General features: G+C 37.2%; 1 protein-coding gene across 2 annotated transcripts in view; it reads left to right on the forward strand.

Moving 5' to 3' along the window:
• The first annotated feature begins 36 nt into the window (after nt 1–36).
• SCYL2 (SCY1 like pseudokinase 2) overlaps nt 37–18,234 on the forward strand; it is a 38,724-nt gene continuing 20,526 nt past the window's right edge. The window contains exons 1-7 of one of the 2 annotated variants that reach the window (XM_072866172.1): nt 37–255; nt 5,261–5,466; nt 10,679–10,836; nt 14,720–14,864; nt 15,460–15,609; nt 16,226–16,447; nt 17,325–17,441. In XM_072866172.1, the coding sequence (XP_072722273.1) occupies nt 5,290–5,466; nt 10,679–10,836; nt 14,720–14,864; nt 15,460–15,609; nt 16,226–16,447; nt 17,325–17,441 (969 nt within the window). In that variant the 5' untranslated portion in view covers nt 37–255; nt 5,261–5,289. The remainder of the gene's footprint in view (nt 256–5,260; nt 5,467–10,678; nt 10,837–14,719; nt 14,865–15,459; nt 15,610–16,225; nt 16,448–17,324; nt 17,442–18,234) is intronic. The other variant, XM_072866181.1, reaches the window with a different exon arrangement.

Here is an 18,234-nt window from a genome sequence, read left to right on the forward strand (position 1 = left end):
TGCATCACTTCCCGCCCTCCTCCACCTCCCCCGGCCACCGCCCCAGCGCCGCCCCTCCGGGGCGGAAGTGAGGCGCGCTCCGGCCGCCCCCCTCCCTCAGCACTCTGGCTGTCGCCGTCGCTATGGAGTAGCAGGAGCGAGACGGGGCCGAGCTGGGGCCGGAGCGAGAGACGGAGCCGGCGTGACAGGCGGCCCGCCGGGCCCACAGGGCGACAGGCAGCCGAGCGCTGCGCCGGCAGCTTCGCGCGGACTCAGGTAAGAGGCCTGTCCCCCGCGCCGCGGGGCAGGAGCGGCTGCCGTGGCCTAGTGCCACTGCGCGGGGCGGGCAGGGCCCGCTGGCTCCGCAGGGGCTGGGGCTGGCGGTCTCGCGTCCCGGGATCCCGGCGCTGAGGGGTGTATGGAAAGGGGGCCGCCCTGGAGGCGCGATCGTTGCGTGAGCAGGGCCTGGCGGGGACCGTTGAGCTGCCCGAGCCGGCGGATCGCGGATCACCTGCCCGCAAACGCTGCTCACCGCCGCTCGCCTCTGTCCGCGGCGCCGCCCGCCCCAGGCACGCTGCCTCTGGCTGCCCCGCGGAGCAGTGAGCGCAGTCACCGGCCCTGCGGGCAGCGGGAAGGAGGGGATTCCCTGCGCGCCTCTGGCGGGGCTTTCTTGGCGGAGCGGTACGAGTCCGGTCTCACTGTAAATAACAGTAAATGCTTCGTCCAGGAGGACTGGCCCGCAAGAGACAATCCAGGGGTTTGTGCGGCATATAGGTTAGGTTTCTCCTGTCAGCAGGCGACAAACAGATCCCCGTGCATGGATCTCGTTCCGTGAGGTTTTGGTAGGCTTTCAGTTGCAGCGCAGTACCGAAATTAATAAAAATCATGAAGGTGACAGCTACACTGTGCACAGTGCATCATTGCGTTTGATCCTCCTGTTGTTTTTGTAACAGATGCAAAAGGTTGGTTGTGCCTGAAAAATGTGGGGGTTTTTGTTTTTTTTTCTCTTTTTCGGAGGCCTGGTTCTAGCGCCTGTTTCTTATGTGAATTCATTATTGTTTGGCTCAGATCGGTGAGACGGGAGTTTGGGTTGGGTGGCATGAAGTACCCACACACCTGCCTGCTGCCTTGGTTCACAAAAGCGAATCCCAGCTTGTTATAGGTGAAAATTCTGGTAGAGGGTATGATGCACTGCTGTACCGTGTGCACCCATGTCCATACATCAGATGAAGCTATGAATTAGTTCAAGGATAAATTAATAGTTTTAAATCACACAGTTGTTTTACATGAGCGAGGATTAAAGAGTGGTGAGAAATCTTTGTTTTGGGTTTACTTTTATTTCAACGTTTTGAATGTTTTGCCTCATTTCTTATTGCTGTGTTGGCTGTTGCTTACTACCTTGCCAAATGATTAGGTTGTCATCGTGCTGACGTATTGTTGCTGATGTACATCAGCATAAAGACCGTTATCGATTGTGAGAGGAATTCATGAAAACAGCAGACTGACCATCTGGATTTCTTTTTAGGATTGGTTCCAAGTTTCATGGACTCAGTATCAGTAGTATTAATATTACTCTTGGAAATTCAAACAGGAAGAAATCAAAGTTCTTAAACATTTATTGCATGTCCTGTGTTGCTTGTCTGAACGCTGTTACTCTTAAGGTCATGTACTTTTCTCATTTATTACCTTTTAACTTGAAATGAAAGTTTCATTGTGGGTGGCACTTGCTTTATTGTCCTGTGGTTGTTAATTTTTCTGTAAATAGTAGTTCAGTCTTAAAAGAACGGAACAAACCAGTTTTTGTACAGTTGAGAGCTAAAGCTGCATATTTCAGATATGGTTAAATAATCATGACTTGTGGTATTATAGATACTACCCAAAATAGATATATTTTTTTTGGCATGGATTTTCTAGGTACATTGTTCCTGTTGACATATATTGAGTTTTTACTGAAGTCGGTAATAACAATCATTTTTATAAAGCAAAATACACTATTTTAGATTACAGTGCAAATGTTGACGTGAGGATTTCTACAAATTTACTGTTTTAGATGGATGTAAACTTAAAACCCAAGCTGCTTATTGAGAAGTAAGTTTCTCAGTACTCCTTACTCTTAGCTATAAGTTAATCAGTAGTTTGCATACTGGCAAGCTGGAGAGGAACAGGTTGGACAGGGCCTACCAGGCTTGCTTTTTAAATCCTAACCCTTCAGACACTGGAATGCTGTTAACATTCTCACCTAGTGGCTTTTCCAGGCTTCTCAATGCAGTTAGTCTGTCACCCACAGCTGAGGGCACTTCTGATTTAATCAATACGATACCTTTTTTCCACCATCTGTATAGAGAAGCTCCCTTTCAAATTTATACAAAGGAATTTGAACATGCATGCACATGCATTTTCTTCATACTAGCTCTGCAATTAATTTTGCAAAGCATCTGTCTAGTTTTGAGAATTTGAACGCAGGGTTGTGTTGCATTGGTACTGGAGGTTTGATGGCTGGGAGTGAATGAAACAATGCAAAAAGCGCAAGATTTAAAAAGCAATAAATTAGATTTGTGGTTATGTTAAACTAATTAGGATTGATTTTATAGTCCTTTAGCATATAGAGTTTGCCCCATGGAATAGCTACAGAATAAAATCTCTGGGAGCTGGAGATACCTATAGCTCCTATTCAGAATACTCCATGATCCTTGTTTCTACCTATTTATTAAGTTAATGAAAAGTTCCTTTATACAGGAATATTATTCAGTGTCTAATAGCTGTTTGGTCTTGGGCTGCACAGTTAAGAATTGCATGCATTTTTCCGTAGCACAATTCATAAAGTAAAATTAATATATTGTGATAAAAGGTCCCATACTGTAATAAAATTACTTAATAAAGGAATTCCATGTTTCTGTAATTTATTTCCAGCTATGTTCTCAAGAAAACACTTAATATATACCAAGCAAATACATAATTATTTTTAAGATTATCTTATTATATTCAGACTCAGCTTCTCATATCTAAAACTCACAGTCCCCATAATTAAGACGAACTCCACCCTGAACGTGCTTGTAGTCATATCTGGTTCTGCTCCTGAGTAGTCCCGTTGAAGCCATAACTACTATTTCTGATTTTAAAGTTGAGTATTTGCAAGATCGAGATCTGTGCAGCCGGATACCTTTCTTTTTTATAATATATTTTCTTAAAACTCCTAGTCTGGTTCTTCATTTAGTAGCACAAAGTTGTGTCACTCAGCTGACGGGGAAATTGGAGAAGTCTATGGAGCCACACCATTAGTGTGTTTCTACATTTCATTGTGGAAGAGTACCGAAGGTGGGATATAACTGCAACAATAGTCAAGATAGAGCAGCATAGCTGTGTTGCTTCCAGCACTGTGCTAGTGTTTGCTTAGGACTAGGTTAATACTGATACACATATCCACACTGGAGTAAATTGTTCAGTAACTCATAACTTTTTAAGAAGTTTTGGTTAGTATGTTTATTACCTCTTCTAGAAAACAAGTCTACCTTTCCAATTTAATACTAATCAGATTATTTGGCCTGATTTCTAATGGAATCAGGTCTATAGTACCAGGGGGAGAAGGTGTGCATGTCCAGATAACTTTAGTGTGGTTGATTTCAGTCAAGTTTGACTGAGGTATACAGGTGTCAAAAATAAGTTGCTATGAATTTTGTGATGCTAAGGAGCTGTGACAAGGAAACAAACTCCATCTGTGTCTTGAATGTGCAAAAAGCTGTGGCATAAATGCATATATTAATAGACACCAGATAATCTGTGTAGACCAGAACATTGCCTTATAAATGTATATAATACAGTGGGAAGAACTTTAATTCATACAAGCAAGCACCTCACATCCGATCAGAAGGACGTTGGGGCTGATTAGTCCCAGCGCTCACTGGATTATTAGTGCCTTTTGCTTCTTTTGTCCTTGTTACCATGACTTGGCAAACATCTTCTTTATCACAACAGAATTTTGCCTCTTCCATTTGAACAGGAATGACATTCTCTATTTTTCAAAGAAGTAGTTTTACACAAATTATATGCCAATGAGTTGAGTATATGACAAATAAGGCCATAATTGAAAATAGTATTTCTGCAGATTTCAGTACATTTCCTGATGTGCTATCTTAGTTTATTTTACTATAGTACTATTGAAGAAATAGTACTCTTCACACCTTATTTGAAAGAAAGAATGAAGAAATATCCTTAAATGTTGCTTTTGAATATACCATATAATACTGATTCCAGGAAATAATTTCTTCTTGCATTCTCTCTTCATCTTTGCTCACACCGATAAGGAAGATGAATGTCTAGCTCTTTTTTTTCACTGTTTGTTTCCTGTCTTCATTCTTTCTTGTGTATCCATTATCAGAGACACAATTGTATGTAAATGGGACATAGGCTTCAGAACTTCTATCTGGCAAAATAGGCAAGTCAGATTTTTTGGAACTAATTATGACAACTTAGGAAACTGTGGAAGTACACATGACTGGGGAAGATGGACTAAATTGTAAGCTGCCACAGTCTTCTAGCTCTTAAATTTGCAAGGTGATGTAAAAAGCTTCCTTGTACAATTTTGTTAAAATAAAGCATAAAAAGATGGTTTCTTGTTTCCTTCCCCTGATTAATACTTAAGCTCATCAATACTTAGATCATACAAATAGTAATGTCAGCAATCTGATGGGTAAAATACTGAACTTTGAGTTTGTATTTTGACAAGCACAGTGTAGGAAAGAACACATTTTTTACTTGTCTTCTGTATAATACACATCTATTCTTTGCTGGTCTGGGATCTTAAGCAATCCTTTCCGTCAGAAAATGTGTAGTTCCATGAGGACTAGAATTAAAGGAGCCTGATTTCCTTCAGATTTAGTTCTCTTTGTTGGTTGATATTGATATACAAGGTGTCAACCTTTCCCTTCATGGGAGCAGTTTATAGATTCTCTGCTTTATTCAATTACCTATTTTCAAGAAATGGTTGAATTTCTCAGTCCTTAATTGCTTTGTTAGATCTAATGAAGAATGATCAAGAGATTCAGAAGTTTTTGAGGAGTAAAAGCAATGACATATAATCCCCAGGCATGCACACACAGATATGTGTATGCAGTGTGAATATGTATAACTGCAAAGCCCTGGAAGTTATATTTCAGTATTCTTTTTGTGGGTTACTCCTGTATCCTATTGGATCCTTGGTTAGATGTTATAGTTTTCAATATGTATCTTATGTTAACAGAAATTGTGAGAGGACTGTGAAGCTTTTTTTTTCTTGTCTTTGTAGGATAATACATTTGGTGCACAGTTGAGACAATGGAGTCCATGCTGAATAAATTGAAGAGTACCGTTACAAAGGTAACGGCTGATGTCACCAGTGCAGTCATGGGAAATCCTGTTACCAGGGAATTTGATGTTGGCCGACATATTGCCAGTGGTGGTAATGGTCTTGCTTGGAAGATATTTAATGGAACTAAAAAATCAACAAAACAGGTGGGTTGTCAAGTAAAGACCTAAGTTTATAAGCATTAGATAACAGACTGATAGGTAGCAGTTGGTAAGTGGCATTTAAAAACAAAATCCAACTGGGCAGACTAATGCTAAGGGTAGTACTGTAAGTAAGATGAAACAAAGAACTCAACATTATTTAAATATAATGTTCTCAGCTACATAGGTGATAATTGCTCTAAGCCTTCACTGCTGGAGAAAGAAGTGGTTTTGCATTCATAGCATACAATTTGAGACCAAGATCAAGAATTAATCTGAGTTAAAAGTGATCTGACAAGAAGGAAGAAGTTTGTTTTAACATGGATTGGTTCCCCAACTTGTTTTACCTTACAGCTTCTTTTGGCAGCAGTACTGGCTTTTTACAGTTTAAAATAGTCGTGAAGTATGCCATCATTTGTTCTCAGCAAAAGACACTGTAGTTTTTTGCTCAGCTGCCATACAGAAATGGAGGGGTTAGAAATGTTAAGTCATGAGATACAGTAACAGGAAGGCATGGGATAGAGGAGGAGGTTGTGGGTTGTGCCTTCCCTGTGATGCTTTCAGATCAGTGTTGTTCCCTTTTAGTTTCCTTAAAGTATCGCGGTTTAGAGCACAAGTATATAAACTTTTGAGTCACTTGAAGTCACATGTATAAATGAAAGTGGGATTGTGACTTTGGAAGAAGGTTTGCCAGAAACAGAGTTTAAGAACTGTTATAGAAAATTATTTTGTTGTACTGGAGAAATGTGAAAAGTATTTTTCCAAACTTGGAGAGGAAGTACAATTTTCAATGACTAAATAGAAGTGTTAACAAGTTATGGCCTTCAGTTAAACTTGCTGCTGAAGTGCTGTGAAGTCACTTAGACAATGAATCAGCTTGCTGCAGATGTACCAAAAAGAAATGGACACAAAGCAATAACTTTGGAAAACATATATACAATCTGTTAGATGGTAGGAAAATAAACTAGCAAGTAGAGAAGAAACATACTATGCAGAATAAATAATCTGTGGAGAATATGTGATCCGATTGTGACAGAATCTGAATAATGTTAAGCAGGTACTTTTGCCGTATTCTCAAGCGTCTGTCTAGCTGTTGCAGAGCTCTATACATCTAGTATTTACTGAATTTACCCAATGTACCAATTGGGGTTTTTTTTGGTCTTATTCAACTCTACAAAGAAGTGATAACATTGAAAGTATGGTAGTTTTGATAGGTTTTATACAATCTCTGCGCCCAGTGAGCATTTGACCTGTAGCAGGTGTAGCTTTAAGGTGTGGAGAGTTGTAGCAAGTTTCTTTCACTGCCTAATTGATAGAGTGTATGTAACTTGGTTCCTGTTGGTCACATTTTTCAAGCTTTGAATGAGTGTTCTGACCACTGATTTTGCAGAGTTTTAGTTCAGGTGTTACCACATGTGATCCTGCAGTATCTCTCTAAAACCTGACTGACATCTGTACATTCATATGCTATCATTAGGCAATTAAAAATACAGCAGCAGTTGTACTGCAGGGAATTTTAGATGGCTAGTGATTTGACATGCAATTACCATTCATTATTAATATTACTAGTTAGGTAACATCATGTCAACATTCAGTTTGCCCTTGCAAAATAAAACTACGCAGCGATACAAACAGTTTATGTTGTGTTGTATTGCAATGTATCTGTTCTTTAACATTATTTTTAATTTCTTTTGCATGTACCTTTTGAATGTTGGCTGGGCGATATGGAAGTGGCTGGCTGTCATTTTCCAAGTGCTAGCAGTCACTTTTGTGAAGTGATGCACATATTTTCTGTATTGCAAGCATGTATATCTAATTTGAAGCTACAAGCACTTAGCTTTTTTGCAGTAAATGTGTACTGTAATCAGACAAGCAGGATGTAAGGGCTTAATTGCCTGTGGTGTTGTCACTTTACAACAACACAAGTAGTAATTTAAGTCATTGTAGCCAGGTAAAATAGTTAAATTTGGAGTTTTAGCATTATAGCAGTAGAGCTGATCAGAAATCTTTGTTCTTGGGACAAATGGAAGTCAGCAGTCTTACAGAAGTTGGTCAGCTGAAGTTAAGATTTCAAATATGGATTAATTTGGTTCCTGTTTTAAGTCAGTGGACAGTTACAAATATTCCATCTCTGGTGACAGTAGATATGTATGATTTTATTCCTCTTTTCAGAGTTCCAGCGGGTTCCTGCCTTGCTGGTTTTCCAGGATTTCTGAACATTTACTTTTTTTTTTTTTTTTAATGTGTCTTGTCTTTTCTTGCTTACTCTGTGGGTGACTGAATAACAACCTAACAGAATGTGAGGAAATTACTTACCTGTGTACATATGTTTGTCTGGTGCTATTTGATAGTTGATTTGCTGCTGTTTGTTTGAAAGATTTATGAGTCTTTCTGGTTATACATGTATACATGAAATAACATATTGCTAACATATGCAGTGGCATAACATAAATGCTAACGTATTTCAGCTCATCTTGGATTTGTTAACTTAGTCTTTATGCACTTACATTTTTTTCTGGCATAATATGGCACTTGACCTTTTTTCTGCTTAGAAAGTGTGATCATAAAGAAATAGATAGGGTAAGGTCACTTAATGTTCTTGTTGTCAGCTCAGTTGTAAAAACTAGCAGAATTAAGGAGATAATGGTTTGCACTTCAAGACTACTGTAGTTATGTTTAACTTTTATTGTGGTAGTACTAAATATATTAATGGTAGGTGTCCTGGTTTTGGCTGGGTGGTGCTTAGTTGTCGACTGGGGTTAAAAACCACGGCACTAGGTAAGTCAGCTTTCTGTTGTTTTGGCTGTGCATACAGTAGCTTTGAAATTAAAGCTTCCTACTATTCAAACTTTAAAGGCTAATTCATTTTAAAACTGAAATAGTTGTATTGTATACCTTATGACTAAAATAAACTGATGGGAAAGTAGGGTTATAAAAAAAACATTGGCAAGCTTCTAAAAATAACCGCCCCAAAAGCTGGAGGAAAATCTTTTTCTGGCAAAAGACCAGAGTAATACTGGAATGCTTTCCAGTATTTTAGTGCAGAGACTATTTTGCTTTGCACAGTGGGAGGCTTTGGTAAAACATCATGTGTTTGTATATTGAGTTACATTTGATTATTCATTAAAAAAAATGCATGAGTGTATACGGGTAAAATAGAGGACAAAAATGAAAGGGAAAACAAACATGAAGTTTCTAAAATAAAGCACCCTGACTGCTACCTTAAAATTTCCTTTGCTTTTATGTTCATGACTTAGTCTTTAACATGTTCACATTTAATTTTTTTATAGCCATCATAAAATATTCAAACCATAGCTGATGTCCCATACTATCAGATTTAGATACTCACTTTCTGATTCTTTTGACTTGTCATTAAACAGAAGTGCTTTCAGAAATGCTGTATTAGTTTGAAATTTCGTTATTGGTCACGTACTGCTCAATACATTCACACTTGATACTGGAAAATGTGTATTTTTTAAATAGTGGGTATAGTGTATATCTTCCATCCCCTGTCATTGGTTCCTCCCTGCCCTTCTCCCCTGTCAGTGTTAATGTTTGATCCATCACACACGTAGGAGTTGGAGCAGGGAGCTGGTATGGATAGAAGCAGGAAAAGTGTACTTAGTTGAGTTAGTTATAGACATTCACCTGCTAATGGCTTAATGAAGCAGGTACCAGCTAAAAAATATAAATCAATTTTTTATGTATTGGACTGAACTTATTTCTTTACGTAGCCTATTTCTAGAAGTTTTTTTTTTTTAAATCAATAATGGAACTGTTCCTGGGAGATTTTAATTAGCATAATGGTTATAAAATGTGCAGTATGAGAGCATAGACTTCCTCTTGGGACTGAAAACTGTATTTTCATATTATTTTCTACTGGTTTCTAATCTTTATTATTATTCATAACGCTGTTGTAGGAGTATAGGAAAGTGTCTGTTTCATGATAAAGTTTTTAATTCCTTTTTTCTTCAATTGATTTATTTCTCTTTAATGGCTTCCAAGATGGTGATGTAATGTAATTTTTTGTTTCATATCCACCTCTGTAATTTCAAAATTTCTTATACATTTCTTAATTTTCTCCCACTTCATTTGCAGAGGTTGGTTGGAAGAACTATTTTCTCCACTTTTAACATCTACCACATTTCTGGGACTTCTTTTTACACGTTTAAGCATTAAAAAAATCTTAATATTTTATCATGTGAATGGTCTGATTGGATTAATTGATTACTGGGACTATAAATTATCTTTCATGAATGAGTAGTTTAATGTAGATCATACTGGTTTGGAGCAGAACGCTGAGACAGGGTCTGGTTTAATAAAGCACCACTTGATATATTTAATGCCAGATGAATGCATATATGCTCAGAATATTTTAATTGTTCATAGTTGATGTAAATGCTTTCGTCTACTTAAAATCAAGCTGATTTCTGTCCTGTGGATCTGCTGCTTTGTCACTGTGTAGATAGTGGTTATAGTTTACGTATTACTGTTTGTAACGTAAGGAGCTGTAGCACCTTAACTCTTAAAATATATATTCCAGAGGTTATATACAGTAACCTGTGTGATTATGACTGGGACAAAGTAAGGACAATGTAGAATCATAGAATGGTTTGGATTGGAAGGGACCTTAAAGATCATCTAGTGCCAACCCCCTGCCATGGGGGCCCGTCCAACCTGGTCTTGAACACTTCCAGGGATGGGGCATCCACAGCTTCTCTGGGCAGCCTGTCCAGTGCCTCACCACCCTCATAGTGAAGAATTTCTTCCTCATATCTAATCTAAATCTACCCTCTTTCAGTTAAAAGCCATTACCCCTTGTCCTATCACTACATGCCCTTGTAAAAAGTCCCTCTCCAGCTTTTTTGTAGGCCCCCTTCAGGTACTGGAAGGCTGCTGTAAGGTGTCCCTGGAGCCTTCTCTTCCCCAGGCTGAACAACGCCAACTCTCTCAGCCTGTCTTCATGGGAGAGGTGCTACAGCCCTCTGATCATCTTCATGGCCTTCCTCTGGACTCGCTCCAACAGCACCATGTCCTTCTTATGTTGGGGGCCCCAGAGCTGAACGCAGTATATGTGTATATATATATACATTGAAATACATATTGCATTGATGGGATTGTACTGTTGAATCAAAAAATGTGTGTGTGTATGTAATTGTGTATAGGCTTGTTTTTTGGGAATGTTATATACCGAGTGAATTTTGTTGCTTATTTCTAGGAAGTGGCTGTTTTTGTCTTTGATAAGAAGCTAATAGACAAGTATCAAAAATTTGAAAAGGATCAGATTATTGATTCTTTAAAACGAGGTGTTCAACAGCTAACCAGGCTTCGACACCCTCGACTGCTTACTGTTCAACATCCATTGGAAGAATCCAGGTAAGCTGTAGTAAAGTTGAGAACAGACTTTCTTAATCATTGTTTTGTTATTGGAAAATATCTGGAACATTCAACACATACAACTGATGAGATTCAAGTTTACTGTATTTACTCATGTGAGAATGGTTTTCACCCCACTGTCAGATTCCCCCCCCCACTGAGCCATAGGATGCATTTCTGGTGTGAATCTAGTAAATCTAATTAATAATCTGTTGCATGGTTTTAGTCCAGTTGCAGCTATAAGGCTACACATGGCCCTTACAGCATGAAAATTTGGTAGTTCAATTAATTTCACTTTTAAAGAACTCTCTTAAAAATTGTTTTCTTTCAAAAGGTTGTTGCATTTATGAGATGTATATACTTAGTGCATGTGAGATTGGAGATTTTTGGTGAATTGTATGTGTTGTGGCCCCATATGTGTTTAAACAGTCCTCATGCCAATTGAGGGAGACAAAATTCAGTGTGTTTTTGTAGTGTTTATTTGATTTATGTAAGGTTGGTCACTAGGCACAATAATGGGTTAATCTTATAGATTTATCATGCAACTGTAGTGATAACAGCACACTAAAATCTAACAAAATGAAAGTTTCATGTTAAAATAGAAAGCTGATCCTACTGAGGAAGATACTGGAGGTTTTAGAGGTTTTTTCCAAAGTCATTTTTCTAAATGGTAGCCTAATAAAGATTCATGTACATTACCTTTCAAACGTCTACATTTTTGATTGTGTCTGTTCACCTGCATTTTTCCAAATGTACTGGCTTCTAGGAGCTGAGAATACTGTAGGAATGCTTCATCATCTTTGTGATGCCTACTTTGGGAAAGATTTCTTGGATTAAGTGACACTTGCATATTCAAATATATCTTTCCTCCAGTACTAAACACATTTCGCATTAACAAGGGTTCCAAGCTGTCATTGCCCCTATGGTTCAATATGCCCCTCACAAAAGCCTAAGGAAGATTAATTCGGTAATTTAAGACAGCTCTCAGTACTCTACAACAGTAAATAAACTATTACATGCTAAATGGCCTAGGGTCATCTCAGTCATAGTGTATGCAGTGAATCCCAGGGTATACCCCAGGCTTGTTCCTAAAATTGTCACAGTATTTCGATTGACTCAGCAATGCAGCTGTAATTATTTTTTCCCTGAACTCTGCACTTCAGAAGAAAAGGCTAGGATTCATACGTTGGAATGTTAAGAAAGCTTTGGTGGTGTTCTTGAGAAGAATTTAAGCCTTTTGAGTAAAATTAACAGTGTAGTTACGTCAGAGTTCTCTGTGAGTTTTTAGTAATGCCCTATGCTTTGCTCTAATTGTTCTTCTTTCCATACTCAGCACACTCAGTTACTGGTAGAAACACCAGTAGCACAAAACCTGTCCAGTTGCTTGCTGTGCCAGAAACTGGTGTAATGGTTTTAGGAGGGGGTCATAAAAGAGAAGTTTGCTTAGAATGTTTGTGTGTGTAACCTTGTGCAAGCATGCTGTAAGATTTCTTTAGAATTGCAGGTCTTTCCAGAGTGCTTATTCTTGAAGAAATCTGTCATGGGCTCCTTCTGGCTAGTCTGTACCTGGTCTTTTTTTGTGTCTCCAAAGTAACATACAGTTGTGTTGAACTGCTTGCAAGTCACCCTTTATTCCTCCTTTGTGGGGCAAAGGGGTACTTGGTGTACCCGCACAGCTGAAGTAGATATAGGAAGAAAGGCCATACCTTTCTGATCTGAGTGTGTAGGTAGCTTTTCCACTATTAATAGAATGTTTCTACACCAGATTATTGGTATTCAATATAATTATATTTAATATAAATATATATTATATATTATGATGTATACATTTTTACATGCATTTATATAATGAATAACTATTTATACTAAATATTTAATATAAATACGTTTACTTACAACTGGTCTTGAATTCCAGTAACAGCACAGATGAGCAATATTATTCTATATTTAACTTGTTATTGGAGAAAAGGATAAAAAAGCCAAATTATGAGTTCACTCATAATGTCTTTACTACCCATTAAAAATAGTAGTAGTGAGAAGAATCCCAGATACTTAATTTACTAGACATTCCATCTGTTGCAGTTTTTGCCAAAGCGTATACATTTTTGGCCATCACTTTTATTTTTAACTTGTTTTCTTTTTATTATGTTACACTGAATTTCATTTTGATATTATTCAGGGAACTGTTAAAGAAGCTGCACTGTATGGCAGACATCAGCTTCTGCAATATTCAATTGTTTAATTAGATTTGCCCCATCCTTCCGTTACTCTGATTTGGGTCCTTATTTAATTAGCTTCTAAAGTAAAAAATAAACAGCCATCTTTTTATTCCCTCAAAACAACAGCAATCAGAGAGTTTATGTTATGAAAACCACTGAATAACTGTTCCCTAGGTATTTTCTTTCATCTATGCCTTAACCGTAACTAAATGTATAAGCTCTGTGGTAAAGTTGAAGTCAGATTGAAAATGAAGGACTTCGTCTTTCTGTGCTCTGATTCTTCCTTGTGATTACTACAGAAATGAGTCTTACAGCCCTAGTTGTTGTGTTACTAGAAACATGAAATGGATGGTGTTAACAGAATGGTAGGGAGGAAACCAAGCAAAGAAGTTCTGTCAGGTTGGGTGACACTTATGATTCAATGTATTTTAGTTTTCAGTCGTTTTTCTTTTAGAAAGGCAGTAGATAAAACTAAAGTAAAACTAAAATCTGGATGAGTAGTAAGAAGTTTGCATGTTTCATCAGCCTTATTGTACTTCAAAGAGCAAGCTTGTTCATTATTGAGATACATAAAAACTATGTGGTAGATTCATGCTGAGGCATTGTGTCTTCTGTGATATTTTTATGGAATGAACAAAAAGTTAGGCTTTTGTTTTCTTGCCTATAACTTTATATTCAAAAATACATCTTTATTACTGTTACTCAGTCTCAGTTTTCAGTGTTCATACTGATGCAGTATTTAGTGTTCTTGTGATTTACTCATCGGGTATGTGTGCTACCATCCATGTAATGCTTTCTCAAAAAAACCTTTAAAACAATTAAGAAGTGAGGTGCAATGACTGTCCAGGGCCTCCAGCGCTGTGCAGACCACTATGAAGAATGTGGATATTAAGAATGACTCTGTCTATGTTACATGAAGTTTGTGAAACTGAGACATACATTGTTTTCAGGACTTCACAATTTGAAATTTTGAAGCACAGTGTTATAACCAGTCCACTTTATGTGTGGAAGTTTGCTTCATCTGTGCTTTTCAAACACTGATGACACAAAAATGCATAAACAGTACCTGTAGTTTTTCATGAAGGAAACAATAGATAAAATAATTTAGGAAATAGTCACTTCACATGCAAACTGCAGTTCATACAACAAGCGTATTTGTGTTTTCACCTCTTCTTTTCTGTTCATTTGCAAAGTAAAAGAATATTCAGGTGCTGCCTTACATTTTATTAATTTTGTTTCTGATCATTGTCTGACCACATTAAGTATTGCTTCAGTCAGGGATGTGTGAGTTTTAGGCACAGCTAAAAGACTGATTTTACAAGTTTTAATTATAGTAAGAATGATTTGTTTGATTTTCCTGGATCAAGACAAGAAAAGCATTGTTTTGTTAAAACTTTATGAAGCATTGTGTGCATCATTAGTGATGTAAGTCAATGTTAGAGAATAAAATAATTCTAATATTTTTTGAATACTTCAGATATATATGTATTTCTCTTTAGCATAATATTACTTAGAAGAACTCAAAACCTGAAATATAACATAGTTTTAGGTAGCACCAAGTGCTCTGGTAATGTATGATATGATGTTTGTATGGTTCTTTATTCGCAGTCAAGAGATTTATTACATTTATTTACAAGAAATGTTTTTATGTATTTCCTCTACAGGGATTGCTTGGCATTTTGTACAGAACCAGTCTGTGCAAGTTTAGCTAATGTTCTTGGCAGCTGGGACAACCTACCTTCTCCTTTACCATCTGATATTAAAGAATACAAACTTTATGATGTGGAGACCAAATATGGTTTGCTTCAGGTATGACACAGGTTGTCCTTATAATTTTCTTGTGCTTTTAGGATTAATGATTGTTTTATAAAGTTTGTAAACTGCCAAAGTTTTGTATGCCTATAGTAAATCTAATAATTGGGAAGTGAGAGATGATAGTGCCCTGATCACTGTAAGTACAAGAGACGATGAACACTGGAGGCTCTAAGTTGCTACTGTTTTTGCATATTCTGACATGGAAAATACGAAATCGAATGAATTTTTATTTTCCATATAAATGTCTGCTACAGCTCTCTCTCCCATATGTGAATCTTTTCTTTACCTTCTGTGGAGGAACAGTAGCTCCCAGGTTTTATTTGATGTATATGTTGATCAGCTTTGAAAAGCTTTTTTGTTCTTATGCTGTGATAGTTAATCAGCATTAGTAATCTCATCTGCTGATTACCCATCTGTGTTTAATTTCCTTCATACATAATTTTTAAGACATAGCCTAAAATAGTGGTGAAAAATTGTTTCTTAGTTAACTTACCAATTTAACCGTGACCACAGGAACAGAATTTTTGTAAATGTCTTGCAGGATATTTGTTGAAATATTTAACCTGAAATAATAATCTTCTATTAATAGGTTTCTGAAGGCTTGTCATTTTTGCATAGCAGTGTGAAAATGGTCCATGGAAATATTACCCCTGAAAATATAATTTTGAATAAGAGTGGAGCATGGAAAATTATGGGCTTTGATTTTTGTATCCAGTCAACAAATCCATCTGAACAGGAGGTAATAGATCTTTATATTTATCATCCTTAAATTTCAAATTCAGATCTTTGTCTGAAAGTAGTTTCATGACCTTGCATTTCAGTACAGAATCATTTATTTAATATTCAGCTCTATATTTTGTTGGCAGGAAGTTTGAACATATGGCACAGGTCTGGATTGAAGTGCTGCCTTTGGTCATCACAGAAAAAGAGCCTGAGTTGGCTCAGTGGAGTCAAAATAAACTAGTGATGGTTTCAGACAGAGGCTGAAGCCTGTGCCGCTTCTGCTCATCTGCATGTTGAATGACATGCAAAGCTACCTAATTTAGTCTGTTGCATCCACATGGTGCCTGGTTGCTACCGCCTAAAATGAATTCCCATCATAGCTCATGTTTCCCTCTTACAGTGGTGCTTTGATTTTACATTACACTTTCCAACTACAATATTCAGACTTAACTGCATCATCTAATCGCTCTAAGCTACAGACACAGATTCTTAACAGTTTTGCCTTACTCTGTTTGTGTTTCATTCATAATTGAATTTGAGTGGATTAATTGTTTTTTGCTGCTTGAGTTTCTTATTTAAAATTCTCTTTAAAAATCCCTAATAAATGTACTTTCTTTTTACTTCTCTTGTAGCCAAAGTTCCCTTGTAAGGAATGGGATCCAAACTTGCCATCCTTGTGTCTTCCAAATCCTGAATATCTGGCACCAGAATATATTCTCTCTGTGAGCTGTGAGACAGCCAGTGATATGTACTCTCTAGGAGCTGTTATGTATGCAGTGTTTAATAAAGGGAAACCAATTTTTGAGGTCAACAAGCAGGATATTTATAAAAGCTTTAGTAGACAGCTGGACCAGGTATTTGTTTTATTTGTGACTATTCATTGATTTTCACATTTGAAAAGTTACTGCTTTAAAATAATTTAAATATTTAGAACACAATACCAGTGCTCCAACATAAACAATCCGATAATGGTATTTTACCTTGCATGCTATCTTTATAACAAAAAAAAAAGAATCCTAGCAAAATATGGGAAATAAAAATATGTGTAGAGAAGGTTATATGTACTAACTTTATAAACTACAAATTTTGTTTTTCACCTGATTTCTCTGTAAACCTGTTGAATGCTGGTCTTGTGGAATAAGTACTTTACCTGTTGGGGTGAACAATGTGAAAAACAAGGCAGTGAATGACCTATGTAGGACCGTTGAAGATGGCTGAGTTGAGAGTGATGTGATCACTTGACATTGCAATCGGTATCCACTTAGCTATCAGCTGTTTCACATTCTTTGTGGAATATGAATATTGACAGAAGACAGTTACTTGGATCAGCTGACATAATGTATGTTCATATGCAAGCTTCCTTTGTTGTAACTTCTTTGGGTGCCCATTGCCCTAGTTGTGTGTACTGTGTTTTAACGTATGTAGACAACACCTCAGATAATAACACATACCTGTTTAAAAATACTGGGTTTGTGTTCTCTGATAACCTGAACACAATGAGAAGCTGGAAATAGGAGAATGTGACCTGAAGCAGGTAGGATGTTGGGAGACAGAAAGAAGACTGTGAGGGATCAGAAGCAAATGGGTTATAAAAGGGGAGACGGGAGGGATATCAAAGGTGTGGGTAGAGAAACTGTCAAGAGGACAAAGTATAGTCCTATTGTGTATTGGAAATAGTTATGTGCAGGATTTTCTGACTTCATGGTGCATGTGCTTAAATTACTTACGCAGCTGAGCCGTTTAAGCTCCAGTACTCTTCAGAATATACCAGAGGAGGTGCGTGAACATGTAAAGCTACTCTTAAATGTAGCTCCAGCAGTCAGACCAGACGCAGATCAAATGACTAAGGTCAGTTCATGGAAAATACAGTAGCCATAGGAAAGAGGGAAAATAGTGTTTGATTTGTAGAAACAATAGAGCTATTTTAAAGTGTTTTCCTGTTAATAATTTTAGTTTAAATGTTAAATATTTTTTAACTATTTTGGAAATAATGATGTTAGTTGATGCCAAAAGTTGTCCTTATACTGACCTTTATTAATATGGGAGAATTGGGTGCTGAGACAGAATTTAGCATAATCATTCAATGCAACGCTATTTTGTTGCTTTCCAATACAGTTGGAAGTGTTTTCTATGCTATGTTTTTATACAACTCAGTCTTTAAAACTGTATTGGAAGGATTTTAAAGCCATAAAATGATAAAGGGCAATAAATGTAAGGATTAACTTCTGGCTTATGGTTTTCAGTGTACTCTTAAATATGCAGAAGAATAAAATATATTCAGAGCTTACTTGCCATAACAAAGGAAAAATTAATTGCAAGTAGGATAATTTAAGTTTTAATTTGACAAACTCTTCCTCCGCTTTCCTATCTGAAAGTAGAACTTAAAAGCATGAGTCTTCCTTTGTCTTATATCCTGTTTTCTCATATCTGATAGCCTTTCAGGTTCCTGCTTATAGATTTGCTTAGCCAAACAATTTTCATATTTTCCTGTCATATAAAAAGATTGTATGCAGAGAGAGAAATCAGTGTCTTAACAGTTGGAAGAAACAGTGAGTGAAGGAGGGAGGGGGAACAGGTAATGGCTCTGCCAACATACATGCTGAAAGATGGGAAGTGAGGAAATTGGCAAATATTACTCGGG

This window comes from Ciconia boyciana, chromosome 1, assembly GCF_034638445.1.
Source record: "Ciconia boyciana chromosome 1, ASM3463844v1, whole genome shotgun sequence".
Classification (NCBI taxonomy): Eukaryota; Metazoa; Chordata; class Aves; order Ciconiiformes; family Ciconiidae; genus Ciconia; species Ciconia boyciana.